Raw genomic sequence first — 26,301 nt, forward strand, 5'->3', positions numbered from 1 at the left:
ATTTTCTGCAAAAAAGGACAAAATCGACAACAGGCGGAAAAAAATAAACGTCAAAACGTGTAATCCGTTCTGCGTTTGCTTTGCAGTCTGACATCCACACACACACGTTCACACACATTTCTCCCACTGACATGCCACCTGTTGTGTCGCTTGTTAACTGATGCAAAGAATAACAGGCTTGTTAACTTGCCACTTAAGGGGAGATCCATAAAGATTAAGACAAACATTCAAACGCGTACACACACGCACGCACGCACGCACGCACGCACGCACGCACGCACGCACGCACACACACACACACACACACACACACACACACACACACACACACACACACACACACACACACACACACACACACACACACACACACACACACACACACACACACACACACACACACACACACAGGCACACACACACACAAAGAGCCGTGAATCACAAACCACACAGCGGCACGGTGACGTACAGAAGGACTCGACACTCATCAACAGTGTAGACGCTTTCCCCCCTTTTTATCTTCTCCTAATCAACTCATTTTCCATGCCCTACATTTGCTTTTCCTTTTCTACCCCCCCCCCGCCACATATTTCCTCTGTCATCGTCTCTTCACTCTGTATTAGCGTCCTGTCCTTCGCTCTCTCGGAGTCCGTTCGTTCCACATGTTAAAGTTATACTTGAGATTTTACAGTAGGCCCTGCAAAGAGCGGGAGATAAAAAAAAAAGAAGCAAGCGAGGGAGAAAAGGGGGTTCTAAATCTGTCAGTCTTGTACAGTCTAAATCCCCTTAGCCTTTCACTGAGCCCTGCAAGGAACAGGGGCTTAAGTAGGCCAGGCTGAAGTTTTGTGCATATCTGTGTGTATGTTTGACAGACACTGAAAGAAATACGTGCGTGTCGTTATTCATATGTGTTTATTCAAAAACCAAATGTAATACTTTACGAGAAAGACGCTTGCAAGCAAAAAGCTGTATTTCTGCGCAGATGTTGCACTGGGCTTGTGTTTGAGACCGTGTGTGTGTGTGTGTGTGTGTGTGTGTGTGTTGTAGAAAATGAACCCGCCCCTCGCATGCCAGCACATTATTCATTTCCTTGTTTTACAAAGAGCATTAGAACAAACACACACACTTAAAGCAAAGTTCATCTTCAGGCCACAAAAATTCAGAATGTAGAGACCTTCATTGCACCTGCAGACACACACACACACACGCACACACACGCACACACACGCACACAAACACGCACACACACACGCACAGCTGTATCCTGACGTTTATTTATCATCGTCCGTCATCTCCGCCACGTCTTTAATTATCTATAAACCGTCTTTTCCACAGATTATTTTTACAACATACAAAGAGTGTTCTTTGTACTTTCATAAGACTGTATATAATCTCCACTTAAGGTCAAAGTTAAACGTTCAAAGCAGATTTGTTTAATGGCCGTGAAAAAAAAAAAGAAAAGAAAAGAAAAATCCATCTCCTATATTAAAAACTGCAAAACATATGGACTGCAGAGACATTTATGGGATAAATAAAATGACTTCACACAATGCCTGCAGACTCTTTTCTTTTCTATGAGCACATAATGACATGATATGACATATTGATCAACTTTTGAAATGGGAGGCGTTAAAATTGTCTTGTCTGGAGCTCCTTCATGCAAAAGTCGAAAAAAATTGTCACGGATTGTAAAAGAAAAACATTTTTATCGATATGTGTTAGTGTTTTCTATCATACAAAACCTCTGCTGAATAGTTGTTTCCAGCGTTACCAGAAAACCTAAATGATCACACATGTTTATGGAGTTAAAGTCGCAGCCTGGTGTGTCGTCCCGGTGCAGGTTCGCCTTCAGTTTTATCGTCCACTGAGGCTGACGAAAGCCAGACTGAGGAGTTCAGATTTTTACGCACGACTTTCCTTCCTCCGCCGACCACTTCAGAAAAATACACCAAATGAGAGAGAAAAACAAGGAGAGCTGCGGTGAACACTGATAATGACACGGAGCAGCTTGTTTTTCACCACGTTACGGGACGGGGAGCAACAGCCGCAGCCGTCCGAAGGTCACGTTACACTGCAGAGTAACGCCAACAAGCAAAGACTAAAAATCTGTCTCCCAACGTGGGGCTCGAACCCACGACCCTGAGATTAAGAGTCTCATGCTCTACCGACTGAGCTAGCCGGGCTGTGAGCAACATGCCCACACTGTGAGTGAAGCGACCATGGAGCAACTCAGGAAACATAACTTCCACAGATTATAAGGTTTAAATGACAAACCTTACTCTTCTATGTTGACGCACCTACCCAATCCCTCCTAGCCTTTTCAGAGACATAAAACTATAATACAGACTAAACATCTATTATGATCCGACTAGTAACTGTTCAGGAAACCCAACGGACATTTCTGGGATGAACCTTTAGGTATAATAGTGACAAATGAGCTTAAGTTTTAGACTTCTCTCTTCACAAGTGAAAGAACGCAGGATGATATGCGGTCGCCATTCAAAAACATCTGTCGCCCAACGTGGGGCTCGAACCCACGACCCTGAGATTAAGAGTCTCATGCTCTACCGACTGAGCTAGCCGGGCCACATGGGTTACATGTAGGATTAAGAAGGGTAGTTCCACTAAAACCAACAGACGTCGCTGACATGAGGAAGAGCGGCTCCATGTAGTTTCCTGGTACTGAGGCCGGAGCATCGAGCGAGCTGCACTGGTTTCCTCTGACTGTTCGAATGTTTCAGAGGTGGTCGAACGCAACACATCAGGAATCACACAAACCTAAATATGTGACAGTCACTTGCCGTATCCTATGTTTTGTATTTTTCCTGCACTCGCTTCCTGCTTCACCACCTAATTTTCTCTCATGAGCCAAAAAGGTCTTTGAATTCTGTTGAATCTTTGTAAGAAAACATATAATAAGTGAAGAATAGAATAATTGGCCTCAGCCAAAACTTTAAACTCATGGATGGGGGGGGGAAAGAAACAACAAAGGAGGAGATTTAACATGAGGATAAGCTGTGTCAAGACCCCGCCTGATTTCTGATCCCTTCAGCATTTTCTTTCCAAATCTCCCTTCCCTTCTGCAAACACACTTTATCTGCCTTTGTCCCGTCCCGTCTTTCTGCTCTTCTTAGAGCTTTCTGTATCTAAATAATCCCCAGTTCCTCCCTTCCTGTCTTCTTGTCTTTATCCCTTTGCTCTCTCAAACAAACTTCTTTTTATGATTAAGTCCCTCTTCTTAAGTACCTAAAACTGCTCATTTGTCTCTTTTACTCCCCCTTTCCTTAAATGATGTGAGCCTTGTTTTTTTTTTTTAAAGATGATTTTAAGTCTCATCTCTCCCCTTCTGTATTTTTCTCTTGACTCTCCCTCTCTGACCTTTGAACTTCTTAAATTGTCCTTGTATCCGTGACTAATTCTGCCTCCAGCTCTTTTCTGTGACACATCATCATTTCTATACCGTTGCGTCTCATTTTTCTGTCTCACTCCAGTGCACCACTTTCTGTTGTCTTTCTGGTACGTTCTGTCCATATTTTATGTCTTTTTTCTCTCTTTTATTTGGCCCTTCTGTTCCCCATGTGCTTTGTGTTTTTTTTTTTTCCATTTATGATGAGTTTAACAATCGTTCTGGTTTATGAAACTTACATGCAACAAATGTTTGCGGTCACTACAAAAACAGACACATTAAAACCAAATCAGTTTCTGGTCAGAAAGACAGAACAAGAACAGAAGAGTGAACTTCTCTCATTTTTAATGTTTGTTTTTCTTGGATTTGGTTTTATAGTTTCATGGGTTTCACTTTCCCCCTGCCTTTTATGTGATGTTGATTTCAGTCTTTTTTTTTTTGCAAAAGCACTTAGCAGCATTAAATTTTCAGGATTGGTAGATTTGGTGAAACCCAAGAGACAATTTTTAGGTTTTGTTCATCTTTGACGATTGAAGAAGAAGCCAAGTATTCAAATTTATTGAAATGATTGTGATGTAGCGTCTCATTTCTGCCCCTACATTGTTTCCAACCTCTCCGATATGAAAAACGCATTTATATATATATTTTGTTTTATTAGCTACTGTTTCATGTTTCCGTTTCATTTATGTCCGTACTTGTGTCTTAAGTGTGTTTTAAATATGCGTTGTATTTTATTGTTTGGGGCCTTGTTAAAGAAAAGTTTCTGTCACCGCTTGACACAGACAAAAACAGTTTAACCCATCCTGTCCTATCTCATCTCATCCCCAAAAAAACTTTTAGTTTCCAACTCATTTCACTTCCGTTTTTGAGAATTGTTTGTGAGTAAACCCGCTTTAAGTGAAGCTCATGATCACAGCGTTCAAGTTAATGTGAAAGTAAACCAGCTTGATGAATTGGTGTTAAGAAGCAGTTTGCACACCTGTTATCTCAATGAATTGTTTTCCCCTCCTCAGTAAATCTATGCTAAACGAATGAATCTGAGAGAAAAAGGAGAAAGCGAAAGAGAGGACGAGAGGCAATAAAATATAAAGGTGTCCTCACATTTCCTCTCTGGCCTTTTCTTTATATATTCCCCACTTTCTCTAATTGCCAGGAATGCTGACCTCAGCTCACTCGTTTCTGTGCCAACTCCCTCTTTTCTCACTTAATCTAATCATCACGCCATTATTTCACTCCTTTTCTTTCATACGTCTCTCCTCCCTCCCTCCCTCCCTCCCTCCATCAGCTGCACTGCTGCAACAATGAGAACGGGAAACAAATGAACACGGAGAGAAGTGAGGGGCTAAATGCTGAGTCATGCTTGAAAGAAAATTATTCCATCGTGATAAGGCTCTGGGGAACGTTAGATTAGATTATTGTATCGTCTCTCCTTCTATCTCTCTCTCTCTCTATATATATATATCTCCCAGCCTCTCTCTCTCTCTCTCTCCCTCTCTCTCTATCTCTCTCTCCCCAGTGCCGAAAGGAGAACCTTTGTAGATATCTGTGCAATTATCAGTAATGAAAAGTTGCTGAGTCATGGTTGGCTGAGAACTATTTCATCACGATAAGAAATTAGATTATTTCTTCTCCCTATTTCTCTATCAAGAAAAGAAAAGTGTTGATGAATGGGGAATTTCACATGGTAGTGGAACGAGTCAGAGCCAAGCGCTGCGGGGAATTATTTCATTGTGATAAATCTCAGCGGACTAATAAATTCGATTAGACCACCATTTTTTTTTTTTTTTGCACTTGTCTGTAACACAAGAGGTCCTGATGTTCACAAATAAGCAACGACGAACAGCTGAGCGGGAAAAGGCAAAGAGAATTTCATGATATTCTCACAACCGTTGGCTGCTTGTAGTTTCCGGCAGAGTTAAAAGTACCTCTAGTTTTAATGGCTTTTCCCTGGAAACACCTGAATAATTAAACGGTGGCTCTGCATCTTTGAATCGCAGAACGACTCTGCGTTGGGTAAAAGTACAAGCGGTCGCATTCAAGGCCCACAGGTGTGGAGCCACGACCAGGCATCCATCACCGAAGTGTAAATGTATAACACATGTGTCTCTCAACAGGGACAGATGGTGATATATCTCCCACCTTCTACCTTCTCCTTTCTCTCGTTCTGTTTGGTAAAAATATTACAATCACCCTTTCCGTCTCACTGCTTTCACACACTCTTCACCTCTTTCTTCGAGCCTCTGTCTCCTCATAACAGAGGAGAAGGAGTGTAAAACTTCGGGGCGAGGCGGAAGGAGACTGTGAGAATGATAGCGGGAGAAGAAAGTGAGGAGAGCTGAGGTCACCTTGATCTACAGCCTGGTGCTGCCGGGGTTCAAAGGTCAACGTGCAGGAAACGCTTTCAGGGCCATGGGTGTTCTTTAACACTATCACAGGTGTGGCTTCACAAAGGCAGTGCAAGAACTGCAAGTACAAACCTTCTGCTTGTATCTATATGAATCCATAGTTAACGCAACATGGTGCAACACTGTGAGCAACAATGGGATCTATTTCAGGAGGCTCTACACTGCGCGATCTTGGCCGTTTCAAATAAAAGACAGGGAACCCGTGGCAACGCGTCTTCGATCAGGAGTAAGAATCTGTCGTCTCATGTCGTACAGTGAGAGGGTTTCATAGACAGCCGCAGCTGTCATCCACGGCATAAAATCATCTGCTGGCAGCGTCTCATTATACTGCAATGTGTGACTGCTGCTATGAGATACAGCGACAAACATCCAATAAAATAACAGCATGAAATGATTCAGCCGTACTGAGCAACTTCCCTGCACGTAAATACGGTCACAACTTTGCTGAAGGTATTACTGAAGATATGCAGGACAGTTTTTGGATTCTTGAATACTGAAGTACGTCTCAGACGTCATCATCTCCGAAAGCGACATTGTGCTTTCAAAGTTACTGACAACGCTCAAGTTTAAGAAATCTTTGTGGGAGAGTAGCAGGTAATAGATATATAAGACTGTTAAAACGTCCACTATTAAAATAATAAAAGTCCAAAATGGAATGAAAGTGACATCAAAACCCAGAGAAAAGTTGTTCAGGGATGTTTTGGATCCAGCTCTGCTCTAAATGTAGTTGTTGGGTATAGAAAAAAATGTTTTTCTACACAATCTGCACTTAAGTTACATTAAACGGTCACTATGTCTAACGATTTCTGCCGAGTTTGATGGCACAAGCAGCTGTAATTGAGTTTTTTTTTGATTGAAAAACAACAAGACTCTGCCTTTATTTATCCAACAGTTTTTGTTCAAAATGAATCAGGCTGAAAATACACTTTGATGTATCCGCTCTGTATCTCAGTACGATACTGCTGCTGTGGTGTTTGGGGCCAAATTCAGACCAGACAGCATTTAAGCGGCCCATCAAAAAAGAAAAACCACAAGAGTCTGAACCCAGAGTCACCGATGAGTCACAAAACACTCAAGAAAAGGTTTATAAAAAAAAACACACATTCAAAACAATTCTGACAACCAGAGATAACTTTCTTCCAACCATTTTGATTCACACCTTTTTTCTGTTGGATTCAATCCGTGAAATACGAACAGCGTCTATGTCACAGAAAATACTACACGAGCCAGAGCTTACTCGATGGCGACACACACTCACTCACTCACTCACACACACACACACACACACACACACACACACACACACACACACACACACACACACACACACACACACACACACACACACACACACACACACACACACACACACACACACACACACACACACACACACACACACAGGAACACAGAGGAAGTCTCGGCTGCGATCCATCATTGAGGGACTGAAAATTATGACACCACAGAGAGAGAGAGTGCGAGAGAGAGCGAGAGAGTGGCACAGAAAAGTGCTCGCGCCCTCGCATGCACAGGCACATACGCACACGTAGCGGCAGACAGTGGCGTCTCTGTGTTGTCAGTAACCACCTCCGAGACCCCGAGGTGTCATAAACGACTTCAAACAGAACGGAGGGAGACGAGACGGAGGGAAGAGGAAGGAAGAGAGAGGAGAGCGATGCGTGTTGCAATGACTTCATTTGACGCAGCCGCTCTCTAATACCCCCCACTTCTCTCTTAAACACCAGTTCAAACAGGCGTCGGTGCCGCGGACTGTTCTCGCTCGACCCGACTGAGCTCATTCCATCCAATAAGTGGCTTTTCGGCAAAAGTCAAAACACTGGGAATGTTTTCATGCCACAAACACCTTGTGAATTTGTATCTATTTGAACAGTTTGGGTTTTTTTTTTCCCCAGTTGTTTTTGTGTTATCACTAACTGTTTAATTTGAATCGAGGGAAATAAAAGTGAGCACCAAGCTCTCCGACCCCTCCTTCATTGTAATTTATTATGTGTCGTGGTGTCACGAGCGTTTGGCATGCAAAGTGTGCGTGAGACTGCCGATCACACATATGCAGGACTCGAGAAGCTGCATGGGTTTTGGGGTTTAACAAATTGTTCCATAAACTAAGACTACAAGTCCAGACTGTGCTGAAAGTTGGTAAAAGGTTACTGTATATATGTTAGTAATTAAAAGGTATACCTGCAGAGGATTTTCTCTCTCTGCTGCACAGTGAACCTAAGTTCCATTTTTGCAAAGGGTAAAACTGAAGAGAAAGTTTGACAACAGCAAAAAAAATTTAAATATATATATATATATATATATATATATATATATATATATATATATATATATATATATATGTATATGTGTATCTTGGAAGATAAGAGGGATCACAAAAGAACAGAATTACATGTAAATCACATTACTTGTTCATTTCACATCTGCTTTTGCTTTGGTATTAACATTTAATTAAAGCCACATTATAAATCTCATTATTCCGACTGGCTCATTGCATTATATTACATCGTCTTTTAAAGGGGCTTTATGTAAGATGTACGTGTTGCCTTTTTGGTGCATTGGCTGAACTGCTAAGTCACTGTTGTGGCACTCTAATCTATCGTTTCACTTGACTTTCAAAGTTCTGGTTCTTCTTTTCAGTTGGTGTTTGTGTAGATTAGGTCCAGTGGTTGATTTTTACATACTGCAGTATTTCATAATAGCTAACAAGTATGGAGCTATGGTTTTGTTAACTTCATGTTTGAGTGACTCAATACACCACCTAGTGATAGAATCTTGAACTGAAGGATTAATTGGGCCGGGGCGATTTGGGAAAAACGTGTCATATTCTATCTTTGTATAAAGCGTAACCCTTATTAATATCAGTTTAATGCCAATAGATGGAAAGTTTATTTTTTGAGTACAACAAATTTGGTAATTTTGGCAATTATCATCGACAACGTTCACCGCTCAGGCTTCGTGTCGACAACAAGGGAAAGATTATTTTCTAAAAGCTCACATAGTTTGTTTATTTCAACTTGTCAGCTTTTCAGTTTTACAGCAGTGATCCAAAAAATGAATTCTTCTGGCATTGCATCATCTGGTCGCCATGTATACTGGGACCAGCACCAGTCATGACGTTTAACAAACATCCACACATAGTCAATTCAACACGTGACGACTGCAGTGCAATGTTAATAAAAGTGATACAGACGCAGCGAGCAGTGAAGAGGAAACATCCGAAACTCCCAGAAGACTCGTCCACTCAGGGGTTGGTTATTTCACTGGACCCACGAGAACCTTTTCAGTGTGTGTAAATGTGTCTCTAAGTATACATGTGTGTGAATAGACCTCTGTGTACAGCCACAGAGGCGTTTGGTCATGTTTATATCCTTGTTTTTGGCCCAGTGAGTGGGTACATATTGGCGTGTTTGTGTGTGTGTGTGTGTGAGCCTGGTTTCTGTTGGCGTCTATTCATACCGGTTGAAAGACCACGAAACGTTTTGTGTGCGTAACTTGTGGGGCACGACATTTACATAAATACAAATTCATAGAAAAGTGTTGCTGTCAGGGATTCGCTGAAGATCTGAACCGTGTGGCGTCGGTATGTGTGTGTACGTCTGTGTGTGTGTGTGTGTGTGTGTGTGTGTGTGTGTGTGTGTGTGTAGGAGTGGTGGGTTAATCCTAAATTTACCCTTTGTGGTTGGAGTGCTGCGGTCACATCTGGACTCAGTTTCTCCTCTGGCTCTCTTGTTTTCTTTGCTCCCCTCGTCACTGCCACCTCACCTGTGCTCCCCCTGCTTTTATTTACCCCTTTCCAAATTTGGTTCAAGCATTCCTCCCTTCAGTGTGTGTGTGTGTGTGTGTGTGTGTGTGTGTGTGTGTGTGTGTGTGTGTGTGTGTGTGTGTGTGTGCGTGTATGTCTGTGTGTGTGTATGTGTAAATCACTCGACTGCTTCTCCTGTCATTCGCCATCTCTTCTACCTTCTGCTTGCTGTAATAGTCGATCAGAGAGCCGCTTCCCTGTGAGGTCAACGTTTGAGCGTCTTGTGTTTTCAGTCCTACCTGCTGTTTGAGCTGTTGAACCAGACTGTCCTTCTCCCTCTTGAGAGCCGCCACCTCCTCCTGGGTTTTCTTCTTCTTGGATGAGGAGAGCTCAAGCAGGGCGATGTTGGCATCCTTCTCACTGATGGCTGCCAGCAGTGCCTCTTGCCTGGGAAGAGAACAACGCGCATCGAAATAGGTCAGTTTGTTTTGTAATCATTGCTTTCGAGTAACTCAATTATTTTTGATCTGATTAGGGTTGCAACATAAGACATGAGTTACAATTAAAAAAACAAAACAAAACAAAAAACCTTGTACTGAATCTAGTACTCAATCAGATCCTTTTGAGCTGAATTGCCAAGTTTTGAAATCTCAGAGGGTAAAAAAAAGTTCTTCAGGCTGAAAACATTTGCGGTTGTAACGAGGGATCATCTGAACATTTGGGCTAATATCATAACTGCATGCATGGCTGGATACCAATTTGGATGAACCCATCTTTAATTTCATGGTCAATTCATGACATGTCAACAAGAAGAGCGAAGTCCTCTTAACTGGAGCACTACTTTCAGACTCAAGAGCACAGAAGTGCATGAACCCAGGGGGCGGCATTTCAATTACATGATGCAGATCATAAAATATACTTTAACCCCCTTGTTTTTGTTTAAATTTGTCGAACCCCAAAAACACACTAATTTCTCCATCCTTCATGTTCATTGACAAGATTTCTTCAGTGGTTTCTTCCATAAACTTCAGTTGAGTGCATACTGAATCACACTGGTGACTGATGGTGTGAAAGGAAAATGCAGAGGAGGTCCTGCTTCCCCACAAAGTACTCCGTATTACCGTCAAATTGTTAATTAAGTAGGAATGTATTTACTCTGTCTCCTACATGAATAAAAACTTGCATAACTCTTGTTGCTTTCGCTCTAGCTTTCCCCCCCCCCTGCCTGGGGGCCAGGAGATTGCATTCCACGAGGTAAGAAAGCAACACGCCATATCCCATCTTTCCCATCAGCCACAGATTGAACTGAATCACTTCCATAGACACTCAAGGTTGAGAAGTCTGAGAACTACGCTCGTCTTGATTAGGATTGTTTGTCTTTAAGTGTGGGAGGTAAAACCCGCAATCCCACAAAGCATCACTTAACAAAATACAGACAGAATGTTGATTCACACCAGATATATTCCTAAGTTGTTTGTCGTGAATCTTGCTTCTCATATCCACTGGTCTGTGAATGCTGAATGGAACATACCCATTCTGTACATTTCAGACTTGCCCAAGGACACTTCAAACACATGGTCAGGTTGGGACAGGAGTTGGTACCGCCAACTTTTAAAGATGGCTGATTCTACCACGACACCGTCGTGCCACTCATACACAAGAAATGAGGTCCAAACATTTTGAAAACAGTCTTGTAAAGGACGGCGTCCGAAGACAGTGACGCACCAAATTCTCGTCAGGTTGTAACGGACAGCAGAGGGGGATTACACACCAACAGAAACAAAGACATGTAATCGATCAACTGCAGCTCCAGCTTGTACAAAAAACCCACTGGGACTTTCAGAAAGTGTCCATCCCCTTGGGAGATCAAACCTGCATTCTGGGTCGGGCTGGCCATAACCTTCTGGCTCGTCAGTAGATACATATACTTACAGAGACATGCAATTATCCACACGCACGCAGACATCCACACTGACCAAGCCAGGGGGAGCCTATATTACATTTACATTTTTTACATTCCTTTTTTTGTTCTTTTTGTCTTTACTCAACACACACAATCACTTCCTCTCTCTCTCTCTCTCTCTCTCTCTCTCTCTCTCTCTCTCTCTCTCTCTCTCTCTCGCTGCCCGACGCACGCACTCGCTCGCTCACATGCAGCGGTGCAGTGAGGAATGCAGTGATGAGAGCATCTAAATGAAGACAGATTACATGTTTGGACTGGGTGAAGACCCATAGATTCTTTGGTCAACCTCACTGACCAAACTGTCAGTGTACAAATGTCCCATCATGCATCTGAGCTGGGGCTGTCCTGTCAGCGGCGGTGTTGGTGGATCAATTCACAAGGCAACACCGGTCACTTGTCGGCTTCTCCAATACTTTCATTTTTTTTGTAAAAAGACGTTCCAGTGTGTACGTATGAAAGAAACATATTGAAATGGGGCCGATATATTGATACGGCAAAGTGCATTTACAGCAATAATAGTTTGTCTTTCATGGTTAAAAAACTGCAAAAACTTTATAATGCATTGAATTATTTTTGATTTTTTTGCTGAAACCAAAGACAAGATCAGCAGTGACCAACAAGCTGATGTATGCAACAGGAGGGAAGTTTGGCTAAAGTAAAGACACAATGAACAATACGGGAACCCGGACGGTATGGTGAAGAAAGTAGTACACCTATCAAACAAGTGCAACATGCCTGGAGACTGCCAGACAAAGACTCATAGCCCTGGCTTCACACCTGAGGAGCTTTAGTAGAAGCCAGCAGAACAAACAAGAAGTTCTTCACTGAACTATGAAAGGCGTACTTTCAGTGGCATGAGAGCAGATCCACCAAGGACCGGACGATGCTGGAGGAGCACACGCGAGGAGGATGCACCATGTTCCCCCAGTTCTCAGGGGCTCGTAGAGCACAGCGATTTCACTGGACAGGATCCAGTCTATGTGAACAAATAAGAAGAGCCAACAAGTAGCTGCAAAAAACCCAAACTGAAGGGAACTGCATAGTACTGCTTCTAGTAAGACCGAATTAATTGGAAGTAACTTTGAGGATGTATATATTTCTCAGCCGTCAAATAGAAATGTTATCAAGTCGACTGAGGTCAAAGCCAATTTTTCATATCTTGAGAACGTTTTATACGGGTAAAGTTTTAATAAAGTTTGATCCTCAGTGTTTCGCATATACTTGTGACCCTACGACGAGTCGTTTCATTGCTCAACTCAAAGATTGAGAGGCAGTTTTAAGACTTTGTGCCATGCGATCGTGCAAGAAGAAGAGGAGGAAGAAGGGTATTTTACATGCGCAGCAGTTAAACTCAATGAGTCTTGATGAATTAATAAAGAATGGTCTTATTCTTCTCCTGAGAGCTGATAAGTTAAACACTTTTTATGTGGACATGACCTCATGGACTTTTTCCATTCCTTTCTCTCAGGCTGTGAGACACTCAAGACAGTGTCACAGTCATCTCCTCCTTTTTTTTCTTCACACACACACACCTACACCCTCACACATCCTGTGAACCTAATGGAACATCACTCTTGTTAAAGCTAACAGTGCGACTCGTTTTATACCATATCTGAGAGTTACCTGCCAGCACGCGGCGCTTATAAAACTGCTGGTGATAAAATGATATTTATTCCAGATGCATGTCTCAGTCGGGGCCTCTCTGCAGCATTCCTTTCATCTCTGACACACACACACACACACACACACACACACACACACACACACACACACACACACACACACACACACACACACACACACACACACACACACACACACACACACACACACACACACACACACACACACACACACACACACACTTGAAGCTCCGCTTCCTCAGCCTGCAAAGCTAAACACATGCTTACGACGACAAGTGCTGGTTGTGGCGACTGCCGCTGCCATGTGATCATTAAAAAAAAACAGTTTGGAGAGCACAGGAATTCCGCTAAATCTTTAGATAATGGGACTGTCGGAGGAAACTCAAAACATAGGGTGTTATCAGCGCTGCTGGCAAAGTGTCCTTACTATTAAACACACCAAAGAAAGTGGAGGCAAATACTGTGTGTGTGTGTGTGTGTGTGTGTGTGTGTGTGTGTGTGTGTGTGTGTGTGTGTGTGTGTGTGTGTGTGTGTGTGTGTGTGTGTGTGTGTGTGTGTGTGGGTGCCGGTAGAAAAGCTGATTTAGATCTAAAACTCGCCTTTCAAATCGTCCCTCTTCACAGAATCACGGGGAACAAAGTGGGATGGGAGAACAGCAAGCAAAGAAATATAGGTCACTGACGAGGTCACTGCTCACTCTGTACCGTATATTAGTTTAAAACCTTTTGTCCATTTAGAATTATTAAATGTATTTGTCCATATTTGTCTCAGAATGTCTAATTACTGACAGTTCATCGAGACATTAGTCTATTTCCCTCGCTCTACCTGCAGCTTACGTCACTAAAATCCACCCTAGTTATTTGTTTCAGTTAGACCCCTGTGTTGGCACGACTCCCAAAGCTGGAAAATGCTGGATTGCTCAAGAAAAAGGAAAGAAAAAACACCCAGATAAACCCGGATCAACTTTAGTCACAGGCAATAAAAGTGTCATCATGAATCAACACAATAAACTAAAATGAATAAGGCCAGAGCCTCTGAGAGGCGCATGGGTTTTCTCATGGTGCTCCGAGTTCCTCCTACAGCCTAAAAACATGCCCCCAAATAGAACTGGGGACTCCACATTGCCCAAAGGTGTGAATGTGAGTATCTTCTTAGGGCGTGAGCTCACCGTCAGCTGGAATCAGCCCTGGGTGGACAGAATGATGTGGAAGATAAATGGAGGGATTGAAGGGAATTTTTATTGAAATTTCTGACTGCATTAGGCTACAATTCTATACTGAATGGAGGTGCAGTGCATGGATTTCATTGGCTTTGCAATGTTTTGAAAAAAAAAAAGCTCTGCGAGAATGTCCATGAAACATTCACCAAAATCCAAAAGAAGAAGAGAAAGACTTTTGTTTGTCTGTTCGGGGATTCTCTATAAAGTTTCTCTGACAGATGACCTGCTTTGTGCGACAAATATAAAGGAACTCGTCTTCAATGAGTATCCATGAAAAGTTCTACCTTTAGGTAAGGTTTAGGGTGAAAATGGAAAATTAATTGCGATGTCAGGACTGAAGATAAAAGAAGACCAGACTGGGGTAACTTATAAAAGCTGGAGGTAACGGAAGCGTCCACATGTATCGGTCTCACCTATTTTCTGTGTGTTCCTCACTCACACAAACTGGGATGTTTGTCTTTTTGTCTGAAGATGTAAAAATCTCTTTCAGCGCACCGGGGAAAGTCCAGACTTCCCAGAGTGTTTACTGAAGGAAGTTTGTAGAAAACTGGCTATGAGGGTTTCCTACCGGCGGTAATGGTGGCACGTAGTAAAGCAGTCTTGTATTTATAGCAATATTTCACGGGTTTCCATTTGCATTTGCTCCTGCGTCACCGTCGTTCAGTATCTCTCCTCTCTCTCTTTTATCCTTTGTCACTCGCTCTATCTCTCCACCTCCGTCTGCAAAAGAAGATGGGAGAAATTCTTTCCGTCGTCCGGCGGTCGTGTGCCATGATGTCATCGCCGTGGCGACAAGGCAGACAGTAAGCAGATATACACAAGCGCACCAGGCACCTGACCCCAACCCCGACGAGCGTGTGTGTGCGCACACACGCACACACACACACACACACACACTGGGGGGTTGGGGATGGGGGGAGGTGTGGGGAAGGATGGGGGGGGCTCTCTCCTTCCTCAAACCACTTAAGGCCCCTTACTTTATCAGAAACACTAATGCCTGGTCTTAGATCACTTACATTTTTTCTACATGCACACACACACAACACACACACACACACGCACATCGCTTTCCTGCAGATGCCCTTTGCTGAAGCGTACAATGCATGTGTGTGTGTGTGCGTGTGTGTGTGTGTGTGTGTGTGTGTGTGTGTGTGTGTGTGTGGGTGCGTGTGTGTGTGTGTGTGCTTAAGTGGCAGTTGTGTATGTGCTCATAAGGATGTTCTGATGTGTGTTTTGTGTGTGTTCACAGGTTGTCTGTGGCTTTATTCTTGTCCATTAGAGTGTGACTATTAGTGAAGTGTTGGAAAGTGTGTGTGCAAATGTGTGTGTGTGTGTGTGTGTGTGTGTGCGTGTTTATGTGTATGTGTGTGTGCGTGCGTGTGTGTGTGTGTGTGAGTGTGTGCGTGAAGTGGATTCAGTCCAGTGTGACATTGGCCAGTCTCTGTCTAAGACAAACACCGAGCTATTTTAGAAATAATCCCCTTTCCCTGCTCTCTGTTTGGGACTGAACAGAGCGGCTCCCCATTGTGTTGTGTGCCACCGTCTGCTCCGGTTACACAGCTTGTAAGACACCAGAGTTTACTCTTTAACCCCTGTAGGATGTGGTGCGTGTCAAGCTCAACCTCACTTTCTTGAGGGGAGGTTTTCCTCTACATGCTGAGCTTCAAAGAGCCACTTTCATGACTGGATAAAACTTGTGATTCACACACAGACTTTAAAAAAAAAAATTTTTTTCAAAAACTCACTCCACCCTCGTTGACCAAAGTTGAGAAATGACTGGGTTATGAGGCAAGTGAAATCACCAAATTCACTTAGCTGTTGACAGGGGGACTTAGAAAAAATGTGATAATTATATACTGTAATCTCTTCAGCATGTGCTTTGGTTTGCTTTAAACAAAAACAAGCAGAAGGAGCTTTAAGAACACCAAAACAAAGCAAATCTAGTTCGGTTCAGCCACTACAGATGGAGATCATTCTTAGACGCCCCATGAAATTAACCAGAATCCCAAGTTTACATCTTGTGTTTATGGAGTTGTCAATTTATCTCTTAATCTTTGCGAAATGAATGTCAAAAAAATAACATTTCACATACAATTCCATCCTTTCTCTTGCAGTTAAATGGTGTTAAAATGTCTTTTACATCATATTGAAATGTTTGATTTGGCAACATCTGTCAATTTAACCGGGAAAATGCTCCATTAATCTCATTGTTTTCAATATTCATTATCTACATTTTCAAGTATTCCATCATCCAACCATGAAAGGAAAACATTCCAAAAACAGCTGATTGATCACCAATGAAGAGGCAAGAAAGACAACGAACAAAAATAAAGATTAAAACTGAAACGCTGTGATGAGGAGTTTATGATCAGACCATCTGAACGCAAGTTGAGGTCAGATCAGGCTCCACTGGGTCACCGTGAAGAAGATGAATGATATTTCTGAGTTGAAGCTCAGAAAAGAAAGTTGAAAATAAACCATGAGAATCTTTTTGAGATTTTACTTCATCTGGATATTGTTGTTGGTAAATAGTTTTATTTTCTACTTAAGTACTTTGTCAAGAAGAATACTACGATTGCAGAAACTCAACTTAAACTATGTGACTCCCCCCTTGTAGTTTTAATAGTTTATGCAGCAAAGTTGGAAATCTTAACAAAGAAAGAAAAAAAATTATTATCATTATTATAAATTATTTCAGTTCTCTTTCAAATAACCAGGAAAAAGGAGAGTTATGGACCTAAATCAGCTTGTTTACCGGGAACCTTTTCCCACCTCCACAGTATTTGCCTCCACTTTCTTTGGTGTGTTTAATAGTAAGGACACTTTGCCAGCAGCGCTGATAACATACTGTGTTTTAAGTTCCCTCCGACAGTCCCATTATCTAAAGATTTAGCGAAATCCCCGTGCACTAGAAGCAGTTTTATTTAATGATCACATGGCAGCGGCAGTCGCCACAACCAGCACTTGTCGTCGTAAGCATGTGTTTAGCTTTGCAGGCCGAGGAAGCCGAGCTTCAAGTGTTCATCTTGTGCATTTATTTGGCTATTTCAGCCCTTATTTTCTTCAACCTTTAAAAGCTTCTACCATTCCTTATTGGCTTTTTCTACGACAACTCGGTCTTTATTACACCATGCAGGAGGTGAACTTGTGTCATTTGTCTTTTCCGCCGTCTATCATGGGGGAAAAGGAGGGATATATGACAGGATCAGCTGGGATCACCGAAGAAAAAGAGTAATTTTAGAGAAAGACAAGGTGAGAGTGACACGGGAGGACACAGCTGGCTGTTGGCTGTGGCTAATGCCGCCTCGGGCAACATGTACAAACGCACAAATACAGAGCGAGCACAAAAACACGATGCGATGAATTAACGAGAAGATCCACGCTTTCTTCCTTTTGGCTTTGTTGTCATGCTTTCCTCTCCCTTCCTGTCAGCTTTTTTTTGCCTGATAAGCAGGCTCTAATTCCTCATTCTGTCTTTGCCTCTTTGAATCTCTCTCTCTCTCTCTCTCTCTTCCTTCTCCGTCTTCTCCCTCCTCTCTATCTCCCTCTCCAGCCCCACACAGAAACAAAAGTTCCCGGGGTCTCCGGAGGAGAGTCCTGCAGAGTTGTATTTCTTTCCCAGCTGACAGCTTCTGTCCTGCGGCAGCGACGCCGCAGCCCGGAGCGGGCGCCTCCCCCTTTTTCGTTCATACATTAAATGTATACAGCGAAAATTTATACTTGACGCGGCGTTGATATTCCCTTTAAAGGGAAACTTTTGCTCGACTTTGCTCCTCTGTTCGTTGAGTCTGCTCTCTCAGGCGGGATCCCACACAGACTTCCAAACACTTAGACCCTGGTTTATAACCCTACCAGAGAAAACACACACACACGCACACACACACACACACACACACACACACACACACACACACACACACACACACACACACACACACACACACACACACACACACACACACACACACACACACACACACACACACACACACACACACACACACACACACACTCACACAGATCAGACCACGGTTTGTGCAGCATTTGTTACTGCTGGCCAGCCATGTGTGTGGGATCAAAGCAGAGACGGCCAATAAAGCCTTGGTTTATAGTAAACTACTTACTGTGGCTCCTTAAAGTTTCACTTCACTAAATAACAACAGAAGTTATTAGAGAAAACGATCGACGCCGACCACAGTGGCCATGTGCATTGGGCACTTTGAAGTTTTTCTCCTTTCTTTCCGGGGGAACATTAAACACATTACAGCGGATATAGAAAATACCGTGCATCCATATGATTAAGATTTCACCTTTTCCATCAAATCAGACTGCAAACAACTCATTTCCACAGAAACCAAATCAGGTCCCGATTTGGTAATAAATGCAGTTTCATCCGATTCGATTAAAGAAGCCCAACGTGTAGCGACACACAGAGAACAGCAGGGTTTCTTTTTTTTTTTTAGGTAGCGCTCTTTTGGAGAAACTGTGTCTCTTAAACTATAAAAGAAGTGGGTCAGAAACGCTGGACATGAATGATTTAGCGAGTGGAGAGAAGATGGGACGCGAGACCATCAGAGAGAAGAGTTAGGGAAATAGGTTAAAGCTGGTGCATAGGATAACTGAGTGTGTGTGTGTGTGTGTGTGTGTGTGTGTGTGTGTGTGTGTGTGTGTGTGTGTGTGTGTGTGTGTGTGTGTGTGTGTGTGTGTGTGTGTGTGTGTGTTGGAGTGTTTGAGAGGCAGAGAAAAGCTTCCCTCAAGGAGCTGTTGTACATCAGAGAGGCTTATAAAAAAAAGAGAGAGATGGTGAAAAGGCTTACACACACACACACACACACACACACACACACACACACACACACACACACACACACACACACACACACACACACACACACACACACACACACACACACACACACACACACACACACAGAGAGAGAGAGAGAGAGAGAGAGAGACAGCATTGACAGGGAAGGGAATAAAATAACTGGAGGATTTGGAGGGAAAACAAATCAAAGAGACGAGAAGGGGGGATGCGATGAGGGGGAAGGAGAAGCAGGAAGGAGGTAGAGAGACAAAGGCAGCGAGATGGTGGGAGGGAGAGGGAGAGGGAGAGGGAGAGGAGGGCAGGTGGGACTACTGCATGACAGAATGAGGATCAGTTCTTGACACATTCCCCCCTTTTTCTCACTCTTTTTTTTTCTTCTCCAGAAAAAAAAAGAAAGAAAATACTTCTCTTGCTCCCTCACCTCTTTTTCCTTTTTTCCCCCTCCCTGCCTGTCGCTCAGACTCACGCACGCGTTAAAACACACACACACTGTGACTAATAAGAAAAGTGTAAAAATGCATTATCCATGGTCTGCAGGAGTTTGCACTTTTCGTGGGACCACACACACACACACACACACACACACACACACACACACACACACACACACACACACACACACACACACACACACACACTGAGAAGTGTGACTAAAGTTGCAGCTTTGTCTTCACCCTGCTTCTTTACAGTAAATCCATTTCTCTGCTTTGCTACTGAGACATCTGCTTACAATCTGTCAGCACACGCTCGCTCCTGAAACACTAGCCGGTGAGAGCAACACACACCTGTGACTCCCAAACGTTCATTAAAGCGTCGGTACATTTCAGAAGACATTTGCTTCAATTTGCAGGCTCGGCGTGACAGAAACGTTCCCGCCGGCAGCGTCTGCAGCCACACGGCGCGTCCAGCGGCGTAAACGAACGCGCGGCCAGCCGTCGAGCGCGGCGGATGGAATTTCACACTTTGAATGGTACACTTGAACCACAAGGGGAGGGATTGTCAGCGGTGTGCCCGGGCGCTACATCAAGGCAGGAATACAAGCAAGTGCGCCGGGTTTAATGGCTGTTCAGCATCACCCGTCAGACCCAGAAGAGATATAACACGGAAATGTTAGGAAATAATACGTATTTCTTGTCCGTAGCGGCGTTCGTATGACATTTGAAGTGAATTAGGTGTGTTGGAGGCGAAGTGGACTGCCATGGAGGGGCAACCCACTCACCCAAGCGCCTCTTAAATTGCTACTGGTTCTAAGTGATTGTGTATTTTAAACATAAAGCTTATGATCAGAATCATTATGTCCTCTATGTGTTGTTATTGATTTGCGCCGCGGAAGCCACTCAGGGTTCTGCTGAACAGTTTACCGACTGCACTGAAGAACCAGATGTTGAAAAGAACAATGTAACCAAGAGTACACGTCCAACCTAATATTGATGTTGACAGTGGAAAATGAAGGGAGTCATGTGCACCTCCTTTACAAGGAGAAAGTATTCACCCTTTTATGGAGAACGTGAGAAAATATTACTTGGGAACCCTCAAGAGCACATTTTCCTTTTTTCGCTTCTGAGATTGAACTTAAACAAAAGAGTCGATCTGAGCAGAATCACCAACGTTTCACTGTTTCTGTGTTCACCACAAAGCACTGTTCCTACAATATGCAACGTTTTCAGGTGAACATGGAAAACTTTCATTCCGTTTTAAGGGACTTGGTCATTTCTACAGTTGAGAGTCACCGGAACAACAATCCCAACTTCATCGTCCGCCTGTGTCTGAATATACTGTGTACGAATGTTTATGACATATTGTTCTCTGCACACGTGTGTGGCTTCATTACAAAAACTACCAACAGCACCTACCGCATAGTTGCAATAACGCAGTGTAAATATGACTAAATGCATGTGACATTCCTCACGGAGGGTTAACGGAGCGGAGGAAAGCTGGAAGTAAATACACTGACTGAACAAATTAAGAATACACGCGTGAAGGAGAGAGCGAGGAAGGTGAAAAGGTGACGACGCCAAGCAGAAGAGGTCGTGACAGTGGACGAGTTCAAATGCCCCGGGGTCAACCGTCCAGAGCAGAGGGTGAACGGTGTCGAGATAAAAGCTGAGACAAGATGGTGTGTATATATTTGACAAAGGATGTTTGAGACGGAGGAGAAGACGATGCCGTCAGGGAATATTTGTGGATATCTAGATGTTTGGATGTGAAGATGAGGACTGGAGCCTTCATCTTGATCACTTTTGTGCTCCCCTTAAAGCTGCCTGGATCCACCCGTCTAGGTGCCCCACATAAAACATGCAAAAGAGGCTCTAAATTGGCAAATATTGATTTATAGCGCCATAGAAGCAGCAGTATTTTCCACAGTTGCCGTGACATTTACAGTGAGTTGCCAGTAACTACGTTTTCAGACTGCGCTTTGGCTTTTCCTTAATGTGCTTTTAAATGACCTTTCAGGAAACGTCTGGCTCATATTGCTTTTTTTTATGCAGCATGTAAGGCAGCGAGGAGACACTGGAAACTGTCAATAACACTGAGTGAATCGGGAATAAACGGGCGAGATTATTCAAAAAAACCCACATTTCTAAACTGGTCAGCGAAAATAAACAGGACGTATGTTGTGTAAAGTGAGCCAAAACTTTATGACCCCTTAAGTTTGTTCTTTAACTGCATACAGCACTTTAGTTCAACTGCCACATGCAGCCTTATTTCATTGCTGGTAAAACAGTGCCATGAAAACTTTTAAATGTTAATGTTTTTTCTTTGTTGGAGCACTGAGGATAAGTTTTTAAAAGTCCATGTTTTCCTTAAACTAAACAATTAGTCCCAAAAATTGCGACAATTTCAACATAAAGACAATTTTAATGATTCTTTCTGGTAAATAATAAAGACAAATTCTGTTTGGGTCAACGGGCTTTATGTTTGACCCTGACATGGGTATCAAACATGTGGCCAGAACTGACACAATACAGGGTGGAAGGACCAAATAAAGGCATTTCACCATCTCATACGTCCTTCTAACTTTTGCCCCGTTCGATGTCTCCGCTCCCACTTTTCTTGTGAGACAGAATTGATCACAAATCTGTCATTACTTTGTTCCACGTTCCCTGCCCACGACAGTTTTATTATTTGGGGAGCAGAAACGTAATCGTCTGGCTCTCCCAACGTACAATCTGAGGCTTTAGAAAAAAAAAGAAGAAAAAAAAACAACAACGATGTTTTGTTTTCTCCATTTTTTTGATGTGTTCTCCGTCTTCATCGCTCCCGCTCACTCCTTAATTTCTCTTTAATAATCTGTTTGATGAACTGGCATGTGCAGCCTGTAATCAGCTGAGAGAAACAGGCCAGTTTTGGTTTTTGCAGAACGTTTTTTTTTTTTTCTTTTTGTTCCTGTATTTGTTTTATTTCTTTTTTGGGGGTTTTTCTTGATCTCTTTCCTGACTCAAGCTGTTCACCTTCTTAAAATAAGGCACCAGCGTGTTAAGATGGGATGTTAAAAGACGCAACAACAATGCACACGTTATAACAGAGGAGTCGGCGCCATAAAAAGAAAACTTTCTCTCTTCTATTGCCGCATCTTCAGCTAACGATCGCTGGTTTGTCGAGCTTCAGAGATTTTCTGAAAACCCTGTTATTTAAATAAAGCTTTTAACTTTTATTTCACTGATTTCAATCTCTTGCTTCTGCTCTCACAGGGGAGAAGGAGAGAGAGAGAGAGAGGGGGGGTGATCAAAAAAGGAACAGAGGAAAAGAACCAGAAGAAACAACAAAAGGGCAAGAAAGGCAAGAACAGAGAGAGCGAGAAAACGGAGAGAGGAGGGCGAGACGGAAAGCGAGGCGCCCTGATTTGGGCTTGTAAGACTAAGTGTCAAAAGCGCATGCCCCATTTTTGTCACACTAAGCTCTTAACATGTCTGTCTCTGTCTCTGTCTCTCTAACACAAATACACACACGCACGCACACACACACACACACACACACACACACACACACACACACACACACACACACACACACACACACACACACACACACACACACACACACACACACACACACACACACACACAGAATGTGGATTAATCTCATTGCTGTCTGACAGGATCAAAGCACTTGTCTGTGTGTTTGGTGCGCAGCCATAAGCATGTGTACATGCATTTGTGTAGGAGGATGTATTTTTATGGGTGTGTGTGTGTATATGTATGTGTGTGTCAGTATACATCTCCAAGCATTTCTCAGGGAATGAAAGCTTCTCAGCAATCGCGCTGTCTTGGCTGGTTTTTGCAAGTGTGTGTGTGTGTGTGTGTGTGTGTGTGTGTGTGTGTGTGTGTGTGTGTGTGTGTGTGTGTGTGTGTGTGTGTGTGTGTGTGTGCGCACGTTTGCATGAATCTTCGACACATGCAATCCTATTGTCAGTGACGGCTGTAGAAAGCGGAGATGTCGTCGTATTGACAAGAACCGTTGAAAATAGGATCGGCGACTACACACACGCACGCTTACACACACACACACACACACAAACACACACACACACACACACACACACACACACACACACACACACACACACACACACACACACACACACACACACACACACACACACACACACACACACACACACACACACACACACACACACACACACACACACACCTACCTACACAGTGACACACATCATTGATTAGTTTCAGTATGTAGTGACAACAGCAAAGACACAGACAGAGAGATAATACAAAATACAGCTTTTCCAGACAGAAATCTGGCCGTAATGACATTTCCAGACAGATCTGGGCTGAGAAAGAAAGGGACAAAAAAAAAAAAAAAGGATGCGTGGAAAGACGGAGAAAAGAGGAGTGAAGCCAGAGTGAAGGAGGGATGGTAAGGTTGAAGGGAGGGATAGCGGAAGGGGTGCAGCCGGAGGTTTGAGGGCAAGAAAGATGCTGGGAGGAGGATAAAACAGAGAACAGAGCCGCTAAGGAGAAATAAATTCAATTTATGGCGTTCACCTTGAGGCATCAGCCAAGGTTCTCACTGCAGGCAGCTGAAGACAGCGAAGCCGCTCTGCAGACTTTATAGTCAATGCAGAACACTTGTTTAATTGTGAACAACATTCTTGAGGTTGAAATGATTCAAATGCGAAGAAACTTCTCCCAAATTACTGCTGAATCTAATAAAATCCGCACAATGAATCTCGAAAAATGATTTATTTATGTGTGCATCCGGATTTTAGTGTAGCAGAGAGTTTAAAAGAAATCCTGTGTGAATCACCTCTCGTGGCAGAGTAACACGATTTTGAAAAGCCCGAGGCAGCCTCCCACACAGGGAGTGAAAAACCAAACCACTGCGGGAGCCGAGAGAAGCGATGCGACCCGCCGAGTCTCCGGCTGCTTGACCATTTGTGACACGGGGTCTTTTCATCGAGGTTGTTAAAGGTGTTCTTTCATAACAGAAACATTTTAGCATCATTATTATTGTGATAATAGACATATAAACCCATGGAAAAAAAAAAAACGCCAGAGCATTTTGTAAGTTTCTTGTTTGACAAGAAATCTTGATAAAAAAAAAGCAATAACTTGAGTGTCAAACAAAAATGTATACTAATAATAAATACTTAGGATTTAGTTGGGGTGTTCAGGTTCAAGCTTTTAGTCTGGTTTCTGTGTCTTTTTGCGCCGTTCTCCTGTCTGTGCTCCCCGATTACCTTTGATTGTATCAGCTGTGCCTCATTTCTTTGTTTTTTCTTTGTTTGCGCTGTTCTATCTGGTCAGTGTCGCTCATGTTTCGTCAAGGGTCTTTGGTTTGGAGACATTTTTTTCTTTGTTGATCTTAATTTGATTAAGTGGCTTAAGTGTCCTCCCACAGTCCAAAAATATTTGACTGAGGCAAATTGATTAAGATGGATGGATGGATGGATGGATGGATGGATGGATGGATGGATGGATGGATGGATGGATGGATGGATGGAAGACTTTTGGGTTAGGGTGAGGAGATATGATAATTGCAGAAGTAGAAGTAGTAGAGTAAAGCCTCTAAAACAAACCCTACAAAACTAGGGAAGCAGAGAAAGGAAAAATTTGATAAGCTATATTCATAATACTGGTATGGCCGATACCCAATATTTACCCATATCAATATACATCATACATTAAAGAAGGCATCGCCTGTCATCACCTTGTGCAGATACTGAATAATAGAGATTAGCAGGGAATTTGAATGAGCTTTCTCTGTTTATTTCACTGCAAAACATGTATGCAACATATAGATCTGATCAATATCCTGACTATATTCATGCCTCATCCATCGGCTACATTCATCTTTTGCCTTCTGCATGTCGCATGCGTTTACTCTAAAGTAAGTGCGTACACGCTGATTTTTTTATTTTTAAATGACTCAAATTGGCCGATTCCAACATCATCTATCATTCATTCCTAAACAACATCATGAGAAACATCTAAGGGAACTAAACCTGGGTCTGTACTTCATTTTAAAATACCTTTAAGTGATGTGTTTCCTCTTGTTTGCTGGTGAGGTAGCGTCGAGGGTTCAGGATAAAATACGTTTCTAAACTGAAATACTTTAAGGTATCCCAGTTCAGTTCAGAACCTTTACTAATTTATAGCTAATAAAATGTTCACATCATAATTCATAGGTGAAAAAGAAAAAAAAAGCTCAGTAAACCAGTTGACAAAGCAGCACAACACAGAACGCTGCATGGATGTTAGTGAGGAGACGGCGCATAAGCTGTTGAGCTATTCAATATACACGACAATTTGAAAGATTGATGGATGAACGGAAGGAGCGAGGGAGACAGAGACGGAGGTAATATAATTTCTTTGAATATCACGCAGTTTTGTTGGCTTGAGCAAGTTGTTGTTGGACAGCTGTCTTTCTCCTCTCCTCTTGCCTCCCCTCCACTGCTCTCTGCCAAAAGAAACAGATCTGCTTCTCTTTCCTTTTATTATCCTCCCATTGCCCCCCCCCCCCCCCCCCTCAAACATTAGGATTTATAATTCCTGCCCTGACCTTGGTGCTCTCTTTTCCTCTCCTGGTTAAATCCACTCTACACTCGTTCCC

The 26,301-nt window shown here is 42.9% G+C and overlaps 1 protein-coding gene across 4 annotated transcripts in view; it reads right to left on the reverse strand.

Moving 5' to 3' along the window:
* Positions 1-26,301, reverse strand: part of LOC308127259 (ELKS/Rab6-interacting/CAST family member 1-like) — a 133,187-nt gene that overhangs the window by 24,552 nt on the left and 82,334 nt on the right. For all 4 annotated transcript variants that reach the window (XR_013936489.1, XM_080492183.1, XM_080492182.1 and 1 more), the window contains one exon: positions 9,874-10,021. Coding sequence is in view for 3 of the 4 variants with exons in the window: in XM_080492183.1 (XP_080348309.1) it covers positions 9,874-10,021 (148 nt within the window). In the remaining variant the exon portion in view is untranslated. The remainder of the gene's footprint in view (positions 1-9,873; positions 10,022-26,301) is intronic.

The sequence above is a fragment of the Lipophrys pholis genome (genome assembly GCF_963383615.2).
Source record: "Lipophrys pholis genome assembly, chromosome: 22".
NCBI classification, from domain to species: Eukaryota; Metazoa; Chordata; class Actinopteri; order Blenniiformes; family Blenniidae; genus Lipophrys; species Lipophrys pholis.